This window comes from Pogoniulus pusillus, chromosome 1 (assembly GCF_015220805.1).
Source record: "Pogoniulus pusillus isolate bPogPus1 chromosome 1, bPogPus1.pri, whole genome shotgun sequence".
Classification (NCBI taxonomy): Eukaryota; Metazoa; Chordata; class Aves; order Piciformes; family Lybiidae; genus Pogoniulus; species Pogoniulus pusillus.
Window position 1 is genome coordinate 20,341,535 of NC_087264.1, and position 21,913 is coordinate 20,363,447.

At 49.0% G+C, this 21,913-nt stretch overlaps 1 protein-coding gene across 13 annotated transcripts in view; it reads right to left on the reverse strand.

The window, feature by feature from the left end:
* The window catches only part of NIN (ninein), a 118,442-nt gene that overhangs the window by 38,667 nt on the left and 57,862 nt on the right, over window positions 1-21,913 (reverse strand). For 12 of the 13 annotated variants that reach the window (XM_064143085.1, XM_064143112.1, XM_064143075.1 and 9 more), the window contains 12 exons: window positions 21,532-21,668; window positions 19,755-19,895; window positions 18,873-19,047; window positions 17,973-18,083; window positions 15,912-16,001; window positions 12,919-13,072; window positions 11,086-11,207; window positions 9,856-10,382; window positions 5,728-7,650; window positions 3,543-3,668; window positions 1,600-1,669; window positions 178-393 (listed from right to left, as the gene is read on the reverse strand). In XM_064143085.1, the coding sequence (XP_063999155.1) occupies window positions 178-393; window positions 1,600-1,669; window positions 3,543-3,668; window positions 5,728-7,650; window positions 9,856-10,382; window positions 11,086-11,207; window positions 12,919-13,072; window positions 15,912-16,001; window positions 17,973-18,083; window positions 18,873-19,047; window positions 19,755-19,895; window positions 21,532-21,668 (3,792 nt within the window). The remainder of the gene's footprint in view (window positions 1-177; window positions 394-1,599; window positions 1,670-3,542; window positions 3,669-5,727; window positions 7,651-9,855; window positions 10,383-11,085; window positions 11,208-12,918; window positions 13,073-15,911; window positions 16,002-17,972; window positions 18,084-18,872; window positions 19,048-19,754; window positions 19,896-21,531; window positions 21,669-21,913) is intronic. The other variant, XM_064143178.1, reaches the window with a different exon arrangement.

The following is a 21,913-nucleotide window of genomic DNA, read 5'->3' on the forward strand; positions in this document are numbered from 1 at the left end:
CACCTGCCTGCTTTTGGCTGCTGCTGTGCTTTCCCTCCACACCCACTGCCACAAGAAGGTATGTCTGAAACTTGGAGAGGCCATGCACAGCTTAAACCAGGATGTCAATCCAGCAGAACCTCTGCATCCCTAGAAGTCCCATTCTTCCATGCCATTAGAGACAGTGAAATCCTGTACCTTGACTTTGGAGTTTTCCAGTTCCTCTTTCAGTGCCAGCCTCTCCTTTTCCCATTCTTCCAAGGTACACTTTCCAGCTTCTCTCTCCTTTTGCTTGAGCACCCTTGCCAGCTGTTGATTAAGATCCTGCACATCTGCTTGATTTTTGGAGTTCCTCTGGCTCAGTTCTGTGTTTTCAGAGTCCAGCTGCTGGTTCCTGGTTTTCAGATCTGCTACCTGAATTGGGGCAGCAGTGTCAAGTCATGACTCATTCTACAAGGGAGTGATCTTTAAAAACATTTCATACAATCAGAATGGTTGGGCTGGAAGGGACATTTAAAGGCCATCTGGTCCAGTCCCTCTGCAGTCAGCAGGGACATCTGCAACTAAGAGCAGGTTGCTCACTGCCCCAGACAACCTAACCTGGAATGGTTCCAAAAATGGGGTATCTGCTACCTCTCTGGGCAGTCTGGGCCACGGTCTCACCACTCTCACAGTGGAGAACTTTCTTCCTTACATTTAGAATCATAGAATCAACCAGGCTGGAAGAGACCTCCAAGATCATCCAGTACAACCTAGCACCCAGCCCTAACCAGTCAACTAGACCATGGCACTAAGTGCCTCATCCAGTCCTTTCATGAACACCTGCAGGGATGGCAACTCCACCACCTCCCTGGGCAGCCCAATCCAATGCCAACAACTTCCTCCTAACATCCAGCCTAGACTTCCCCTGGCACAACTTGAGACTGTACCCCTTTGTTCTGCTGCTGGTGCCTGGCAGAAGAGACCAACCCCACCTGGCTACAGCCTCCCTTCAGGGAGTTGTAGCCAGCAATGAGGTCTGCCCTGAGCCTCCTCTTCTGCAGGCTGCACACCCCCAGCTCCCTCAGCCTCTGCTCACAGGGCTGTGCTCCAGGCCCCTCACCAGCCTTGCTGCCCTTCTCTGGACACGTTCCAGTATCTCAACATCTCCCTTGAATCAAGAGCTTCTCAATCCTTTTACTTTGCCTAGCATAACAAACCACTCAACATAAAAGTCACAGCCTCATGAAAAAGAGCAAAGGGTCACAGCTGGCAGCATTCCACCACTCAGCTAGGAAATAAGCAGAAGCTGAGTCACATAACCTCTGCTTCCCATGGGCCACTGCAGAGCATTGCCCACAAAGGCTAACAGAAGACAGATTTTTATCTTTATATTTCTATTAAATAAACTTCCCAAGCTGACTATGGAAAGTGCTCTCCAGTCTGTGAGCTAGATCATTACAGCACCATGGCAGCTATCTTCTGACCAGGTCAAACGAGCTTCATACCAATCCTGAAGAGTTAATGAGAAGGTTTAATTGTATCTAAAGGTCATTTTCTACTGCCTTTGTGACAACTTAAGGAGTAGCTTTGTAACAGTGATGATTTTTGTAGGCATGGTTATGGGCTCGGTTCACATACCTGCTTTTTCAGGTTGTCAACCATCTTCTGCACAGCCTCTTTCTCCTTTCTCACTGCCTCTATCTTTTGCCTAAGGGAAAGAAAGAAATCAAAGCTTATTAACATTTGAGGTCACTTGTGAACATACCTCTCTATATGACTGGATATTAGAAGAAGCTTCTTGACTGAAAAGGTTCTTAAAACACTGGAAGAGGTTGAATCTCTGTCCCTGGAGATGTTTAAAAGCTGCAGAGGGGAATGGTTTACCACCAGTCTTGGTAGAGGTAGAGATCATCATCTTAAAGAGCTTTTCTAATCAAAACAGTTCACAGAATCACAGAACTTTAGAGGTTGGAAGGGACCTCCAGAGATCATCAAGTCCAACCTCCCTGCCAAAGCAGGATCATCCAGGGTAGTTCAGATAGGAACACATCCAGGCAGGTTTTGAGTCTCCTGAGAAGGAGGCTCCACGACCTCTGGGCAGCTGCTCCAGTGCTCTGTCACCCTAACTGTAAAGAAGCTTCTCCTCATGTTGAGGTGAAGCCTTCTCTGTTCCAGTTTGTATCCATTACTCCTTGTCTTATTGCTGCTGACCAGCAAAAAGAGATTGGCCCCATCCACTTGACACCCACCCCGTTAGATATTTGTATACATTGATCAGATCTCCTCTCAGTCTCCAGACTAAACAGCCCCAGGGCTCTCAGTCTCTCTTTAGCAGGGGAGATGCTCAAGTCCCCAGATCATCCTCGTGGTTTTATGATTCTATGCCAGTCTATTCACCCTCACAGGAAAGGAGTTTTACCTCGTGTTCAGGTGGAACCTCCTGGTTTCCAGTTTGTACCCTTTGACCCCTATCCTGTCACTGGGCACCACTTTACAGAGTCTGGCCCCATCCTCTTGTCTCCCATCCTTTAGCTATTGATTGGCATAGAGAAGATCCCCTCTAAGGCTGCTCTTCTCCAGGCTGCACTATCTGCAGTAGCTCCCTGTGTATCTCCTGAACTAGGGAGACCAAAACTGGACCCAGTCCTCCAGATGTGGGCTCACCAAGGCAGAACAGAAGGGGAGGAGAATCTCCTTCAACCTGCTGACCACACTCTGAGCATTGCTCAGATCCCCTCTCAGGCTGCTCTTCTCCAGGATAAACAGCCTCAGGTGTCTCAGCCCCTCCTTCTCACAGAGATGCTCCAGGCTCCTCTGCGTTTTTGTAGCCTGTGCTTGACTTTATCCAGGTCCCTCTTGAACTGGGGAGCCCAGAACTGCACTCAGACCTTCATATGTGGCTTTGCTGGGGCAGACTAGAGAAGAACACTCCTCAACCTGCTGGCAACACTCACAGAATTTCTTAGATTGGATAAGACCTTCAAGATCCTCAAGTCCAAGCATTAGTCTCACACTGATAAGTCCTCGACTAACCCAAACCCCTCAGCACAACATCTCATCACTATGAAGTGCTAGGGTTGGAAAGGAGCACCAGCATCAGCCAGTCCAACCTTCATCCCAGCAACCTTCAGCACCAGACCACAGCCTCAAGCACCACATCCACTCTCCTTTGAAACACCTCCAGGGATGGGGACTCCACCACCTCCCTGGGCAGCCTGTGCCAGTGCCTGACCACCTGCTCAGGAAAGAACTTCCTCCCAACACCCAACCTGAACCTCCCCTGATGCAACTTGAGGCCATTTCCTCTTGTCCTAGCATTAGTAACTGGGGAGAAGAGACCAGCTCCAGCCTCACTACAGCCTCTTTTTAGGGAGTTGTAGAGGGCAATGAGGTCCCCTGTCAGTCTTCTCTTAATGCAGCCAAGAACAGACTGTCAACCAGCTGGATTTCCAACAAGACCATGAAATAAGCCTGTATCAAAGTTTTGTAGACTAACACATGAAGGAACTTCAAGAGAAGTTCCTGCACTGCAGCTAGAGCCTGAAGCCATTCACATGGTCCATGCCGCGTCGGATCCTCACCGCATTTCCTCTCGGGATCCGTTTAGCTCCCTCAGCTTCAGGCTGGAGGCTCCACCTTCCTCATTCAATAAAGTCACTTCGTTTTTCAGAAGAGCATTTTCTTCTCTCAGCTTCTCAGCTTCACATCTGTGGCAGAAACAGGAGACCTGTGAAAACTGTTTCTGTTTGCTGCCTAGGACCACAGTAAGAAAAATGACTCCAGGCTTGAGCTATGAGTATTTCAAGTACTTCTATCATTCCCAACCCAAGCAATGACAGGCTTATGTTATATTCCCAACCCAAGCAATGACTGACTTACGTTATATACAAGCATTACATGGATTTTAGTCTCTGATCAGGGATGCTCCCCAGATGCCTGAAAGAAAGGAGCATTTTTGTGCATGATTTTCTAACAGCTAAAGTTGATTAAATCTAAGATAACCTAATAAATTTTGACACTTGTATTGTGCTCCACCTGTCAGTCTTCAAGTTGCAAACACCAGAACTTTAAAAACAGCTTAGCACCCCAACATGCAGCCTGTTTGATTCTAGAGCCCAGTATGATAGGAACAGCAGCACTGGAAAGTGCTTTCTCTATCCTGAGGCAACCATAAAGAAATAACTTTGCAGGCGTAATACTTGCAAGAACAATTTCCCCCAGGAAGCTGGTGCTGAACAATAATTAAGCCACTTGTAGCCACTTTACAGCCTCCAAAAGAATCCTTGCTAAAGGCACAGAAACACAACAAGGTGGGAGCTGAAAGGGACCTCTGGAGATCATCCAGTCCAACCCCCTTGCTAAACTGGGGTCACCCACAGCAGCTCGCCCAGCATCACAATCTCCAGGTGGGTTTGGAATCTCGACAGAGGAGGAGACTCCACAATCCCTCTGGGCATCCTGCTCCAGGGCTCCAGCACCTTCACAGGAAAGAATTTTTTCCTTCTGTTCAGATGGAATTTCCTAGATGCCAGTTTGTGCCTGCTGCCCCTTGTCCTGTCACTGAAAAGAGTCTGGCCCCATCCTCTTGCCCCCACCCTTTAGCTCTTGCTGAGCATGGATCAGATCCCCTCTCAGGCTGCTCTTCTCCAGGCTAAACAGCCCCAGGTCTCTCAGCCCTTCCTCCTCACAGAGATGCTTCAGGCTCCTCAGCACCATTTTAGCCTCTGCTGGACTGTCTGCAGTAGCTCCCTGTGTATCTCTTGAGCTGGGGAGCCCAGAACTGGACCAAGAGCTGCAGGTTTGGCCTCACTAGGACAATGCAGAGGGGCAGGAGAACCTTGACCTGCTGGCCCCACACTTCTTCATGCAGCCCAGGAGGTCAGTGGCCTTGCTGGTCACCAGCACACATTGCTGGCTTGTGGTGAACTTGTTCAGCAGCACTCCCAGATTCTTCTCCATGGAGCTGCTTTTCAGCAGGTCAGCCCAGCACCTGTACTGCTGCAGGGGTTATTCCTCCCCAGGTGCAGGACTCGATGCTCACCCTTGTTGAACTTTATGAGGTTGCCCTTCACCCAACTCTCCAGCCTGTCCAGGTCTCATGAATGGCAGCACAGCCTGATGAGGTGTCAGCCACTCCTCCCAGTAGAAATACAGCCATTAAACAGCAGGTAGGAAAGCCCTGATCCGTGTGTGTGACCATAGTATGTATCAGATCACACACCTGATGGCTTCCCAACACTAAGTTCTCCTGCTGGGATTAAAAAGTTACCCTAATTTTCTAATATTAAACTCAAATATTCAGAAAAATAGAAGCTCTTTGAACATTCCAAGCAACACTCAGAACTAGAAGGGAGTGAACAGAGTGAAGAAGTGATATTAGTGGAAGGTAAAAGCATTCTGGAAGTGTTACCATGGTATTTTGGACATAAAACCACAAGTTTCTGCTGTCCTATCGATGGCAATGGTGCCTGTACCCACAGACAGAAGAGATGGCAGGTTGCTCCTGGTTTATTCACCACTGATCTTAGCTCACGGGTAAGAGAAGAGGAGTAAGTCACACACATTCATTCCAAACGTCGTTATCCACAATTAATCAGCCTGCTAGAGTCCAAGGCACTGATTGCTACTGAGTTAAACTACAAGGGTTAATGCAGGAACCAGAGGGTGGGCAGCAAGCCACAAGGCTAGGTTAGTGTCTAAGCAGCACGTGGGAGGATTACTGTGGGACCAGCAGGTTGCCCACAAAGGTTTGCCAGTGTACATTACCTCAGGAGGTCAACTTTTTGCTGCAGCCCAGTGCATGTGCTTTGCAAGCTGTGGGTCACTGTGTTCCTCTCCACCCTCTCTCCATGGGAATGCAACTCGTTGGGGCTAACCAGAGCAGCAGCTTTCTCCTTCAGCTTTCTTCTGGGTTCTTGCAGCTCCCTCATTTCTTTCATGGTGCTGGCACTATGGACATGCCTTTCTTGCTGATCTGTAAACGTGGTGGCATGTTCTTCAAGCTTCCCAAGCTGGCAGCATGGTCTTATCTTGTCACTGTGTGCATCTAGGTTTCCTTCAGCATCTTGTTCTTGCACATCTTCCAGTTCTCCAGCTTTTTGGAGGAGCTCTGTGCTTCCCTCTCTGAGCTTCATATTTTCCAGCTTGCAGTGAGAGCTTCTCAGCTTATGCAGGCTGTCTTCCAGCACTTTATTTTTTTCAACTAACCGGATAATTTCAGATTTCAGATCCTCATTTTCTACCTGAAGTTCCTCTTGTAGTGACAGAAGTTTAGCTTGTGCCATTGATCTGTCTTCTAACTCTTCCACCCATTCCCAAAGCTGAGCTACTACATTTTTCAGGTCACCATTTGCTGACCTGGGAACGTGGTCAAGCTGGAAAGAAGCTTCACTCAGTTCTTTGGCCTCCTCAAGCTCAACCTGCAGCTTTGAAGCATCAGAAACAGATCTTCTATTTTTAGGAGCTATTCTGTGATTGAGCAGATGAACCTTCTGCTGTTTAACACCATCATGTAGCATTTTTGGTCTGGGAACTCTGTCAAGGGTTTTCACAAGCTTTCCACCTGCTCTGGCTTTCCCACATGATTTCTCCAAATCTGACTCCATCTCAGACATTTCCTCCAGGTCTGTGGTATCAGTCTCCAAAAGTGAAAGGAGATTGGACTCTGTTTGCTTGTCAGCATCTCTGCAATCACTGAGCAACCCTTCAAAAACGGGATCTATTTCATCTGACAGCTGAGCTGGTTCTGAGCTGGAGTCTGAGCAGCCAGGCCCGTGCAGTCGCACAGGCTCCCGCTCCGCAGCCGCCAACCTGTGCTGCAGCCTGATGATCTCGGCAGCCATCCTGACATTCTCCTTCACAGCCTGCTCGTGCACTTTCTGCAGATTTAAGAGGACATCTGCATCATCTCCCAGAGGGACCACACTGGAGAAAGAAGCAATTTTGCTCTTTGCTTTGGCATACTCACTTTCCAGGACCCTATAATGGTCTTGTAGCATGGAAAAGCTATGGGTCTCCCACTGCAGTTTCTGGATCTTCCCCTGAAGGTTTGAGATCTCCAAACTCATCTCTGCCTTCTCTGTTTCTGCCCTTACACAAATGTCTTTGTTTAAACTCTCTAGAGCGAGAAGTCTGGAATTGAGGTCCTCTTTCTCTTGCTTAAATTCACTATTGAGCCTCTCCAGTTTTTGCCTAACCAGCTCCCTATTTTCCTCCACCACAGACAGGTGCTCTTCTTTGTTCTTCAGCTCTTTCACATGGTCCTTTTGGAGTTGTGCTATTTTACCATTTAGCTGCTTCTCTTGCATCTCAGCAGCATCCTTCAGGTCTTGCAGCTCCTTCTGAAGCTGCTCTCTCTCGCACACAAGCTTGTTCACCTCTTCCTTGAAGGTCTTCTCCAGGAGATCTTTCTCCTGGGCCAGGGCAGAAGAAACAGCCTTTTCATTTGCCAGCTTTTCCTTCAGCTGCTCATGGGCTTCAGCAACCTCCTGAGCAATTTCATCCTTTTCAAACTCCCACTGAGATTTCTCTTCTCTCTGCTGCTCAGCAAGCTCCCGCAGCTCTCGCTGGTGACGTCCTTCCAGGTTCTGGATCGCTGCTTCGTATTTATTCACCAGTGCTTGCGTGTCGACAGAAAACTGAGTTTCTACATAAGATCTTCTTCTGTTATAGTCACTTTCCATTTTTTCCCTAAACGTGGTTAACATAATATATTACTAAATTCTGGGCTCAAAGAGATGGATAAAACAAGCTGGAAAATGACTACTTTCCCCCCCCTGCCCCGTCACCACCACCACCGAGTTTTAGATGATTTCACAGGCATCTGAGAGCCAAGAGTTAAACTTCAGGCAGTTAGGTGAGACTTCAACAAATAAAGATTTAATTGCCTTGGGAAAAGGTAACTCAGGAAACATCCTCTGAAAAGGTTTCACATCCAGTATAGGCCCTTCTGTTTTCCTGATCAGATTTGTGGGGTCAGATGTTCTTACCCACCACCTCTCCCTGTCACCCCAGGATGGTTAGGGCTATGAAGATGCTCAGAGGGCTGGAGCACCTCTGCTACAAGGACAGACTGAAAGAGTTGGGGCTGTGCAGGCTGCAGAAGAGGAGGCTCCCAGGTGACCTTCTTGTGGCCTTCCAGGATCTGAAGGGGGCCTCCAAAAAAGCTGGGGAGGGACTTTTTAGGGCATCAGGAAGTGATAGGACTGGGGGGAAAGGATTAAAGCTGGAGGTGGGGAGATTCAAAGTGGCCGTGAGGAGGAAGTTGTTCAGCATCAGAGTGGTGAGAGGCTGGAATGGGTTGCCCAGGGAGGTGGTTGAGGACCCATCCTTGGAGGTGTTTAAGGCCAGGTTGGCTGAGGCTGTGGCCAGCCTGCTCTAGGGTAGGGTGTCCCTGGGCATGGCAGGGGGTTGGAACTAGATGCTCCTTGTGGTCCCTTCCAGCCCTGACTGATTCTATGGTTTCACACAAATCAGGAGAGTGGTGGGTGTTGGAAAAAGCCTCTGGAGATAACTAATCCAACCCCCCGATATAGAAGGGTAATCCAGAGCAGGTTGCTCAGGATCACATTGTACAGGTGGGTTTGGAATCTCGACAGAGAAGGAGGCTCCACAACCTCTCTGAGCAGCCTGCTCCAGGGCTCCAGTACCCTCACACCAAAGTGTTCCCGTGTTCAGATGGAACCTCCTGGGTTCCCATTTGTGCCCATTGAGTCTTGTCCTGTCACTGGGCACCACTGAAGAGAGTCTGGTCCCACTCTCTTCCCTTTGGCTTTTGCTGACCATTGATCAGATCCCCTCTCAGGCTGCTCTTCTTCAGGCTCAACAGCCCCAGGTCTCTTAGACTCTTTTCACAGAGTTGCTCCAGGCCCCTCAGCATCTACTGCTGCACTGCCTGCAGTACCTCCCTGTGTATCTCCTGAACTGGGGAGCCCAGAACTGGATCCAGTCCTCCAGACGTGGGCTCACCAAAGCAGAATAGAAGGGGAGGAGAATCTCCTTCAACCTGCTGACCACACACTGAGCATTGTTCATATCCCCTCTCAGACTGCTCTTCTCCAGGCTCAACTGTCCCATGTCTCTCAGCCTTTCCTCCTCACACAGATGCTTCAGGCCTCTCAGCATCTACTACTGCACTGCCTGCAGTACCTCCCTGTGTATCTCCTGAACAGGGGAGCCCAGAACTGGACCCAGTCCTCCAGACATGGGTTCACCAAGGCAGAACAGAAGGGGAGGAGAATCTCCTTCAACCTGCTGACCACACTGAGCATTGTTCAGACCTCCTCTCAGGCTGCTCTTCTCCGGGCTCAACAGCCCCATGTCTCTCAGCCTTTCCTCAGAGAGATGCTTCAGGCCTCTCAGCATCTACTGCTGCACTGCCTTCAGTAGCTCCCTGTGTATCTCCTGAACTGGGGAACCCAGAACTGGACCCAGACATAGGCTCACCAAGGCAGAATAGAAGGGGAGGAGAACCTCCTTCAACTTGCTGACCATACTCTTCTTAAAGCACCCAGTTTCTTTTGACACTCAGTCCTAGTCAGAAGCATCCACCAGTCACCTTTTCACTTCTTCAGAGAAGTGTGAAAGCCCAAACGCTTTAAAAACACAAAAGCAGGGATTTGTACAGCACAGGGATCCTGAAGAGAGCTCAAAATTAATGACATCTGGTTATGCTTTAGCACTCTGGTTGCCTCTGGGTAAGCTAAAAATCAATACTAATATCTGCTTGAGAAAGGTCAGAAGAAAAAGCCCCTGGGTAGCAGCTAAGTGTTCTGGAATCAAACAGGTAACAGCACTGAATTAAGAGTCAGGAATCAGTTCTGCACTTTGCTTTGGTCACCATGCCAAGCCACCAAGGTCAGCATGCAGCACTTCCATCCCAGCAGTCACACTCACCTTTCCTCCTCTAGGTCCTGCTTGTGCTTCCTCAGCAGCTCTTGCTGCAGCTCTTCCTTCTCCAGGGCATGCACCTCTGCCATCCTTTTCAGCTGCTCATGAAAGCCACGCTCCAGCTCTCCCTTTTCTTCCTGCAGTGTCTGCACTAAAGCTCTCATTTTTTCCTCCACCCACACACCACTTTGCATCAGCTCTTCCCGTTCTTGACTGAACTTCTCGTTTACCTGCTCCAGCCTGGCTCTAACATCTTCTTCATGCTCCTGCCTCAGTAATTCTTGCAGATTGGCTTTTTCCTCATCAAAATGCATTTGCAGCTTGTTTTTCTCCTCATTGTATTTACAGTCAAGTTGTTCTTGCTGTTCTTTGAGAACTGCTGCTTCTGCTTGCAGCTCTGCAATTTGATTTTTAAGGCTAGTTATTTGCTGTTCCATGAGGTGGATCTCCTCAGTGTACTTCTTCCTCATGTCCTCCTGCTCCTTTTCACAGTGTGTTTTTGTCTCATCTAGCTGCTTCTCATAATGGCCCACCTACAGAAAGGAGAACACAGAGGACAGAATGATTTGGGTTGGAAGAGATTTCAATGACCATCTAGTTCCAATACCTCACTATGGGCAGGAACACCTCCCATTAGAACAGGTTGCTCGAGGCCTTCACATCCAGAACCTATCTGGGCAACCTCTCATCACCCTTCCTGTAAATAATCTCCTTCTAATCTCCAGTTTAAATATTTTCTCTTCCAGCTTCAGTCCATTCCTTCTTGTAGTATCACTACAAGCCCTTGTAAAAAGTCCCTCCTCAGCTCTCCTATAGCCTCCTTCAGGTACTGGAAGGCTTTCCCCAGAGCCTTCTCTTCTACAGGCCGAACAGTCCCAATTCCTGTAGCCTGTCCCCAGGTGCTCCAGCCCCCCATGAATTCCTCTGGACCCCCTCCAGCACTCTGTCAACAGCATGGTCTACAGAGATGTTCTCTCCAGGTTTTTATACTATGTCACAGATTGGTAGGGGTTGGAAGGGACCTCTGCAGATCATAGAATCAATCAGGTTGGAAGAGACCTCCAAGCTCATCCAGTCCAAACTATCACCCAGCCCTATCCAATCAACTAGAGCATGGCACTAAGTGCCCCATCCAGGCTTTTCTTCAACACCTCTGAGTCACCTATGGTCACCATTGCACCTGCATGAAGAACCTGGCAAAGCTGAGGTGGCTTGTTTTAAGTTAAAATAGCTGACCGTGTCTTCGAGTTCCTGCTTGAGGTGGTGTAGATCTCTGTCATGCTGCTCCTTCATTTGTTCAATAGCCATTTCTGCCTCGATGCTCATGTTTAATGGGTTGCAGTCTTCTGAACCAAGCCCTTTAAAGAGAGTAACAATATACATGTTCTTGAAGCCCTGTAGAGTTTCGTGCCCCCACCACAAATTCAACAGACTAACTCATCTAGCTGGAAGTTAAGCATCCCCCCCCTAGATTCACCAGACTAACTCAGATGGCTGGAAGTTAAGGAATGAAGTTATATTTACAGCATGGCACAATTTAAAAGCATATATACACAATATATCCAGATATTTACAACCATATACAAGTCAAAAGTAATACAGAAATACAAACCCCCTCCCCCACAGCAAAACCACCCAGGAGGGCTTTCAAACCAACCCCCCTCCTTTTTTTCACCCCTCCTCACTTATTACAGAATCTCTTATGTGCAAGGGGAGAGATGCAGGAAGCCAGATAAAGAGTTGGAAGCAGAAAAATTAGTTTGACTTATACAGGTCCAGGCAGAATTAGTGAAGCAGGTGGCAGCCAGACAGAGATTGACTGACTTTGTTTATTTTCTTGTTTTATATCTCATCAGAACAAATGAGTGATATTGACATCACTATTTTGTTCTTTCCACAGCCACTGATCTAATTTCTCTCATTAAAATATTCCAGTTAGCCTCAAACCAGCACAAGCCCAAAAAGCTACACCCTCAACAGCACAATTTCGTCTCAGGCAGCCAGGTGCAGCTCTCAGAGACCACAGACTGTACATTTCAGTTTTCAGTGTTGTCCACTCAATGTCAAACCACAAAAATCATAGACTGGTTTGGGTTAGAAGGGATCTTAGAGATCATCCCATGGTGTTGGAGTTGTCCAAACCTTCACAGTGAGTGAAAGTTTTACACCTAGTTGTCTCCAAGATGTTATTCAAGTTACCCATAGGACAGCAATGTGCCCGTGTGGCCAAGAAGGCCAAGGGGATCCTGGGGTGTATTAGGAATGAGTGTCCAGCAGATCAAGGCAGGTTCTCCTTCCCCTCTACTCTGCCCTGCTGAGACCTCATCTTGAATACTGTGTTCAATTTTGGACTCCCCAGATTAAGAGGGACAGGGATCTGCTGGAGAGGGTCCAACGGAGAGCTGCAAGGATGATGAGGGAATTGGAGCACTGCCTGATGAGGAGAGGCTGACAGACCTGGAGCTGTTTAGTCTGGAGAAGAGAAGACTGAGAGGGGAGTTAATCAGTGTTTATAAATGTCTGAGGGCTGGGGGTCAGGATGGAGGGGACAGGCTCTGCTCACTGCTCTCTGGGATAGGACAAGGTGCAACGGATGGAAGCTGCAGCACAGGAGGTTCCTGCCCAACACAAGAGGGAATTTCTTTCCTGTAAGGCTCCCAGAGCACTGGCACAGGCTGCCCAGAGAGGTTGTGGAGTCTCCTTCTCTGGAGACTTTCAGGGTCTGTCTGGATGCATTCCTCTGTGACCTGTGATTGTATGGTCCTGCTCTGGCAGTGAGGTTGGACTCGATCATCTCTTTGGGCTCCTTCCAACCCCTGACATCCTGTGATCTTAACTACCTAAAGCACAGAAGCTGGTCACATAGGAAATGTGCTTGTGCTAGTTTGAGCCTAGCTGGGATATTTTGGTGAGAAGAATTAGATGATAGGCTGTGAAGAGGAAACAATGCTAATGTCAACTGCACTCACAGGCTTGCTGAGATGTATAATAACAAGAACATAAACAGAACAGCTGAGTCTAGTCTGGGTGATTTTCACATGGGGCACCCAAACCATCACAGTGCTTTACCTTGGTCAGGCTCAATACCACTATTGCCATGGCTTTTCATATCAATGTCAAACTCTTCTGACAGTGAATTTTTCAGTGAAGGCCTCAATACTTTGCCTTGGGCACGGTACTCCTCCAGTTCTGAGTGCAGCTCATCTATCTGGTCTTGCAGCTCCTAAAAGGGGATCAAAAAAGAAGTCAAAGCAGCCCAGCATTTGTACATTAACACCCTCCCATGATGAGACATCTAGGAGGGAATTACAGTAGGCAAAGGATTGTCAATAACCCTGTCATCAAGCTACAGCTTGCTATCCTCTTATCAGCCCTTCTCCAAGTTCCAAGCTGTGCAAGCAATATGAAGTGCAGAACCTTCTTCATCCTGTACATAATTCAGCCTCTAAAGTCTATCACACTCTAGGAACTTTCACTTTAAAAAAGGTTGTAGGTAAAAGGAATAAACAACAACTTAGGAATGTTTTCAAATAGCCAACAAAGAAGTCCTCAAACATAGAATCACAGAACTGTTTTGGTTGCAAGAGACCTTCAAGGTCATCAAGTCCAACCTAACACTGCCAAGTCACCACTAAAGCATGCTCCTCAGCATCACGTCCACACAGCTTTGAAATCCCTCCAGGGATGGTGACTCCTGGGCAGCCTGTTCACCTGCTTGCAAAATCAAATCAGAAGCAGGAGATCAAAGGAGGAAAGAGATACTCTCATTACTGCATTTACCATCTGGTACTTCTGCCCACTTGCCAGTGGAGCATTCCACGTGTCTGTGCCAAGTGCTGCATGCTCAGCTCAACGAGCACCATTTACTGAGGAACATGAGGCCCTCAATGTGTAAACAGATCATTGTGCAGATTCTGATGGTTCAGCAACTGAACCTTGAGTAGTGAATCATCTCTGTTGGTATTCAAAAAAACCCAGAAAAGAAATTGGGCATTCAAGCAACTTCATATCAAGAAGTATCAATTCAGCAACTATTTCCAGAAGATCTTTGCTTTTAATAAGCAACTTTTTAAGAGAGCTACTGCGCTGCTTCCGATAGAATCGAGGATGGTTTGAGTTGCAAAGGACCTTTAAAGGTCACAGAATCACAGAGTTTCTTAGATTGGATAAGACCTTCAAGATCCTCAAGTCCAAGCATTAGTCTCACACTGACAAGTCCTTGACTAAACCAAAGCCCTCAGCACAACATCTTATCACTATGAAGTGCTATGGTTGGAAAGGAGCACCAGCATCAGCCAGTCCAACCTTCATCCCAGCAGCCTTCATCGCCAGACCACAGCCTCAAGCTCCACATCCACTCTCTTTTGAAACACCTCCAGGGATGGGGACTCCACCATCCCCCTGGGCAGCCTGTGCCAGTGCCTGACCACCTGCTCAGGAAAGAACTTCCTCCCAACAGCCAACCTGAACCTCCCCTGATGCAACTTGAGGCCATTTCCTCTTGTCCTAGCATTAGTAACTGGGGAGAAGAGACCAGCTCCAGCCTCACTACAGCCTCCTTTGAGGGACTTGTAGAGGGCAATAAGGTCCCCTCTCAGCCTCCTCTTCTCCACACTAAACACCCCCAGCTCCCTCAGCTGCTTCTCAAAGGCCATGTTTGCCAGACCTCTCCCCAGCCTCCTTGCCCTTCTCTGCACCTGCTCCAGCACCTCAGTGTCCCTCCTAGACTGTGGTGACCAAACCTGGACACAGGACTCGAGGTGTGGTCTCAGGAGTGCTGAGTACAGGGCATGATCACCTCCCTACTCCTGCTGCTCACACCACTGCTGATCCAGGCCAGGATGCTGTTGGCCTTCTTGGCCACCTGGGCACACTGCTGGCTCATGTTCAGACAGCTGCCCACCAACACCCCCAGGTCCTCTCCCGCCAGGCAGCTCTCCAGCCACTTATCCCCCAGCCTGTAGGGCTGCTGGGAGTTGTTGTGGCTAAAATGTATGACCTGGAACTTGGCCTTGTTAAACCTCATGCAATTTGCCTCAGTCACCTTGTCCAATCCCCCTGCAGACAGCAGGGACATCTGTAAATAAAGCAGCTTGCTGAGAGCCCCAGACAACCTGACCTGGAATGGTTCCAGAGATGGGGCACCTACCACCTCCCTGGGCAACTTGGGACAGTATCTCACCACCTCCAACATCGCAAATGTCTTCTTTAAATCCACACTAAATCTTCCCCTTTCAGTTTAAACTCATCCCTCCTTATCATGTCACAAAAGACCCTGCTAAAAAGTCTGTTCTCATCTCTCTTAGAAGCCCCTTTAAGTGCTGAAAGGCCATGAGGTCTCCCTGGAGCCTTCTCTTCTACAGACTGAGCAACCCCAACTCTCTAAAGCCTGCCCTCGCAGCGGAGGCAGGCTCAGATCATTGTGGCCTCCTCTGGACCTGCTCCAACAGCCTTTTGTCAAGGTAGCTCCCTACTGAATGAAAACAACCATAAGCCAAGTCCTGGTAACCACAGTAGGTATCAGACAGTAGGTTTATACATAGACAACCTGCAGACCCACCTTAAAGAAAGTTCAGCTGTACAAGACTGAGGAAGAAGACAAAAGAAACATTGGAAATGTCAAGCTTAAGAACATACTACTGCTCTGGAAACCAGCAAAACTCAGACACAGCACGTTAATGCTGTTGGTTCCTGCATTTCAAATTAGGATTTAACAGAGAATTCAAATTAAGACACAGTTTTTATTGCAGAAATCATCTAAATGCTAACAAACTGACAAAGAGGTGAGCTTGATATACAGCTGGGAAACCAAAGAGGCTCCCCAGACTCCATTCCAGCCCATCCTTAGGGCACCTCCTCCTCTTCTCTTGGCCAGTTGCCTCTGCAGCAAGAGCTTTCCAGCCTTCAAGAGCTTTAATTAACGTTAACAAAGACATTATACAGGAACAAAACTCAACCTAGCAGCATTATATTGCTGCTGTGGGCTGCTGTTTGCAGTAAGGATGTTCTTAGTAACCATGGGCAGATGGGTGCTGGGTCTCCAGCCCCTGAGCTCCACTTACTCTGCACTGCTGCTCATACTCGCTTCTCATCTGTGCCAGCCTCTCCTCCTGCAGGAAAAACTCTGCACTGCTGGGATCCAGGTCACCAAACTGAAACAACATCAATGGGATCCAGTTACTCTTCCACCCAACGATTCTGCTCATCCTAGTCCTGCAGCTTGGACGCTCATCCTTCTGTCTTCATGTGAACTACAGAAATGCTACTGGTAGAAGACAACCAGCAAAACTCCCTAACCAATGCTAGCTGCTATCTCACCACAGTTCTTATGCTGACTTTGACTGTAGACCACATCCTGCTACCTTAGCCTACATACAGCTCAGGTAGACAAATAACCCCAGTTTGCTGGGTTAGAGTCCCAGCATAGCATAAAACCATAGCTTGCTTTGAGCTAGAAGGGGCCTTTAAAGGGCATCTAGTCCAACCCCCTGCAATCAGCAGGGACATCTGCAACTACAGCAGGCTGCTCACAGCCCCAAACAACCTGACCTGGAATGGTTCCTGGGAGAGGGCATCTACCACCTCACTGGGAAACCTGTGTCACTGTCTCACCACCCTCAGTGTCAAAAATGCTTTCCTTCTCTCCAATCTGAATCTCCCTCCTAGTTGAAACCCACTGCCTCATGTCCTACCACAACAGGCCCTGCTCAGAAATCTGTCCCCAGCTTCCTGTTTGGCTCCCTTAAGCACTGAAAGGCCACAAGAATATCTCCCTGGAGCCTTCTCTTCTTAGAATCATAGAATCAGTCAGGGTTGGAAGGGACCACAAGGAGCACCTAGTTCCAATCCCTCTGCCATGTCCAGGGACACCCTACCCTAGAGCAGGCTGCACACAGCCTCAGCCAGCCTGCCCTTAAACACCCCCACGGATGGGGCCTCAACCACCTCCCTGGGCAACCCATTCCAGCCTCTCACCACTCTCAAGCTCAATAACTTCCTCCTCACCTCCACTCTGAATCTCCCCACCTCCAGTTTTCCCTCATTCCCCCCAGTCCTGTCACTCCCTGACAGCCTCAAAAGTCCCTCCCCAGATTTTTTGAAGGTCCCCTTCAGATACTGAAGGCCACAAGAAGGTCACCTGGGAGCCTCCTCTACTCCAGACTGAACAGCCCCGACTCTTTCAGTCTGTCCTCAGAGCAGAGGTGCTGCAGCCCTCTGAGCATCCTCCTGGCCCTTCTCTGGACATGCTTCAGCATCTCCACATCTTGTCCCAGGGGCTCCAGAACTGGATGCAGTACTCCAGGTGGGGCCTCACCAGAGCAGAGTAGAGGGGGAGAATCACCTCCCTGGCCCTGCTGGCCACACTTCTCCTGCTGCAGCCCAGGTTCAGCTTGGCTTTCTGGGCTGCAAGTGCACACTGCTGGCTCATGTTGAGCTTCTCGTCCACCAGCACCCCCAAGTCCCTCTTCAGACTGAACAACTCTCTCAGCTTGGCCTCATTGAAGAGAGGTTCCAGCCCTTGGATCATCCTTGTGGCCTCCTCTGGCCTCATCCCAACAGGTCCATCTCTCTCCTGTGCTGAGGACTTCCAGTGCTGCAGGTAGCATTTCAGAGTGGAACAGAGTGGGAGAATCCTCTCTTGGTGTGCTGCTCATCAGCAGATGAGGCCATCTGAGCCTTTGTGTATAGGTGCACACACAGAGGAAGCGCTGCTGGAGCAGCTGATATTCTGATGAGTCTATTGAAACACAACTGAGGTGACCTCAGTTTTCACCAGAGCTCAGCAGAGATACTATTTAACACCTCACCTGTGTATCATCTTCCCTAGGAAGGACCTCTGCTTTGAGTCTATCTAAAACTAGGTGCTGGAGAAAAATATCATTGCAGACATGTGGGATGATTGCTCCACACTCAGGATCCCTCATCTTAATTAGTATGAAACTGTAAAAGTTGGAGTATCTTTAATTTCCTTAACCACAGGTCAGTCAGGTGGCCCACATCAACCACTTGGTCACACCTGGATAAGGACCTCAAAAGCTTGCAGTTATTAAGCTGGCAGCTTGAGTGTAGTGAATGACAAGCAAATTAAATTCTGGACACATGCTGGAAAGAGGAAGAATTACCTTCTCAGCCAGGACATTCTCCAAGTTCCTCTGCAGCTTGCTTGCCAAACTTTCATACTCGGCCAGTTTCTCCCCCGTTTCCAGCAGCTCGTTTTCCAGGCGGCTGTTCTCCTGGAATAAACAGAAAACCCCACAGCTGCCTCAGCACTTGGAGATGGAAAAGCATTAGTGCATGGCACAGCACTGGCAAACGAGTCTAGTCAAAGCATGACGTTCTCAGAGATGATAGGAATGGCATCGTGGGTTGGATCAGGAACAGTGCAGCCAGCAGGACACGGGAGGTTATTCTATCCCTGTACTCAGCACTGCTCAGGCCACACCTTGAGTAACTGAGTCCAGTTTTTGGGCTCCTCAATTCAAGAGAGATGTTGAGGTACTGGAACGTGTCCAGAGAAGGGCAGCAAGGCTGGTGAGGGGCCGGGAGCACAGCCCTGTGAGGAGAGGCTGAGGGAGCTGGGGGTGTGCAGCCTGGAGAAGAGGAGGCTCAGGGCAGACCTCATTGTTGTCTACAACTCCCTGAAGGGAGGCTGTAGCCAGGTGGGTTTGGTCTCTTCTGCCAGGCAAGCAGCAACAGAAGAAGGGGACATAGTCTCAAGCTGTGCCAGGGGAGGTCAAGGATAGATGTTAGGAGGATGTTGTTGCCATAAAGAGAGTGACTGGCATTGGAATGGGCTGCCCAGGGAGGTAGTGGAGTCACCCAGCCTGGATGTGTTTAAGGGTGGTTTGGCTGTGGTGCTTAGGGCTGTGGTTGAAGGTGAATCTTGTAGAGTAGGGTTCTAGGTTGGACTTGGTGATGCTGAGGGGCTTTGCCAGCCTGCATGTTTCTGTGACTCGCTCCCCACTTCCCAGGAGACAAGGATGTCCCAGGGGAACCCACCAGCTGCATTCAGTCCCTGTTACCTTCAGGGAAAGGGCCAGGCGGTCTCTCATGTAGTTCTCATCAGTTTTCAGCTTCTCTATCTCCTGCTCCAGCTCCAGCCGCTGTTTGTTAGCCTGCTGCTGGATCTGCTCCCGCTCTCTCCGGAGCTCGTTCTTTAGAGCCGCAATCCGTTCCTTGTACTCTTCGTCCAGCTTCCTACAGAGGCATCAGGAGGTAAGAGGAGCTCATAGGAAGCAGCAGATGACAGATACTACCATGGTGGGCATCAGCAGGTGTGAAGCCACTGTGTACAGGGTTAACCATCCTGGGGGGAGTGATCTTGAACCTGATCCCAGGTGGGCTTGACCCCTCCCCAGGGGTGGGTCTGAACACTACCAGGTGATTCATGGTTAGCCCACTCCCCCTTCCTAAGATCCATAAAAGCAGAGCGACCTCCTGTTTATCTCTCTCTGCCTGCCTTTCTGCTCAGGAGAAATCACCATTCCTGTTTCCTGCTCTTTGTCTCACCACGAGGTGGACAAAACTCATCGCCATCAAAAACTGGTTGTATACTGACATATTTTGTGCCTTGTTTCCCCTTCCCTACACCTTTGGAACCTCCCTACCTCAGATACCTTTTACTTATCGTTAAATTTTTCTTCTTTTAACTTCCAAATGGCAGTGAGATTATTTATTTGGCTCTGCTTTACCTTTCCCCTCTCTCCATCTAATTCCTTCTTTTTCTTTTAGGAAAGAAGGGGGAAGAGGGAAGGGCATCCTATAAATTGTTATTGGTTCTATCAACTGTATTTGAGTCTCTGGGAAATTGAAACGAGAAGTGAGAGAGACACTGTCACCAAGTCACTGCAGTACAGTGGCAGGGATGCCAACGGGGAGGGGAGGGATGAACTGGGACACCATACCTGAGGTTGTACTCGTTGCGGCGCTCGATTGCAGCGTGGTGGTCGTCCACTTCAGAAGCCATCAGAGACTTCAGCTTTTCAGCTTTTTCCAGGTCTGACCGCAGCTTTTCTTTCTCTCTGGCCACTTGGTCAACCCTCTCTCTGGAGTAAACACATCCAGCCTGGATTAATTCACCTCTTCCACCTCCCCCAAAGAATGTATTTGGCAAAAGGCTCATCACAGAGCAGAATCATAGAACGCACTGTGTTGGAAGGGACTCTCAAAGGGTCATCTTGTCTGACCCCCACCCCACAGCTAGCAGGGACATCTCCAAATAGATCAGAGCCCCATCAAATTTGACTTTGAATGTCTACAGGGATGGGGCCTCTGCCTCTCTGGACTGATAGAGAGGGTTATAAAGATACTTAGAGGGCTGGAGCACCTCTCCTGTGGGGACCAGCTGAGAGAGCTGGGGCTGCCCAGCCTGGAGAAGAAAAGACCTTATAGTGGCCTGAAAGAGGCCTACAGCAAAACTGGGAAGGGACTTTTTACAAGGGGTGTAGTGACAGGATGAGAGGATCATAGGATGTTAGGGGTTGGAAGGGATCCAAAGAGACCATTGAGTCCAACCCCCTTGCCAGAGCAGGACAATGCTATCTAACACAGAGCACACAGGAACACATCCAGACAGGCCTTGAAAGGCTCCAGAGAAGGAGACTCCACAACCTCTCTGGGCAGCCTGTGCCAGTGCTCTGGGACCTTTACAGTCAAGAAGTTCCCCTTTGTCTTGAACTGGAACCTCTTTTGCTGCAACTTACACCTGCTGCTCCTTGTCCTATCACAGGGAGCAAGTGAGTAGAGCCTGCCCCCCCCCTCCTCCTGGCCAGTCTTCAGATACTTATAAACATTTATCAAATCCCCTCTCAGTCTTCTCTTCTCCAGACTAAACAGCCCCAGGGCCCTCAGCCTCTCCTCATCAGGCAGTGCTGCAGTCCCCTCATCGTCCTCGTAGCCCTCCACTATCCCTCTCCAGCAGATCCCTGTCCCTCATCAACTGGGGAGCCCAAAATTGAAGGCAGTATCGAGATGAGGTCCCAGCAGGGCAGAGTAGAGGGGGAGGAGAACCTCCCTTGATCTGCTGGACACATTCTTGGCATTGATAGCCAAAGACTTGAAAACTTAGAATCATAGAATCATTTAGGCTGGAAAAGACCTGTAGTTTGGAGAAGACTGAGAGGGGATTTAATCAATGTTTATAAACATCTGAGGGCTGGGGGTCAGGAGAGGGGGGACAGGCTCTGCTCACTGCTCCCTGGGATAGGACAGGGAGCAATGGGTGTTAAGTTCCAACACAGGTGGTTCCAGCTCAACACAAGGGGGAGCTTCTTTCCTGTAAGGGTCCCAGAGCACTGGCACAGGCTGCCCAGAGAGGTTGTGGAGTCTCCTTCTCTGGAGCCTTTCAAGGCCTGTCTGGACGCATGCCTCTGATCTGTGCTAGATTGTGTGGTCCTGCTCTGGCAGAGTGTTGGACTCTATGATCTCCTTCGGTTCCTCCCAACAATATCCTGTGAATGCCTGCTGCAAAGTGCAGTGACCATCTCCAGATGGCAGAACAGGGCTGGGAACAGCCTCCTGCTTTATCTGATTTGTATCTTTCTGCCGTACTTGGGTATGAGTGTTTACTTTAACCCCTTGCAAACAAATGAGTTGGAAGTTTCTGCCCAAAGAACTTAGCCTAGAAACAGCAGCACCATACTGATGCCTCTGGAAGAAGTACTCTGAATCATCACGACTTACAGCAAGTGTCTGATCTCTGTTTTGAAGCTTGCAAGGGCTGCCTGGTGGACTCCATTCTTGGTTATTAAGAGCTCATTTTCTAGTGCCAGAGTCAGCTCTGTCAAGTTCACCTTCCCATCCAAGCTGAAATCCAAAGCCTGCAAAACACCACCACATTGTTAGAGCAGAATGAGCTTTCTGGCCCTGCAAGGAGCCTGGAGACATTTAGTATGTGAAGTGACAGAACAAAATGAGGAGGCTCAGGAAAGATCTTTATTTGCTGATTAATCTGTCACACAGAAATGCCTTTGGGGCAGTAAATCAGACATCTCCACCACCTTTCTACATTAAAGAGCTGCTGCCAGCTGCGGAGATGGGAAGTGTCCTGGTTGGGCTGCAAGAC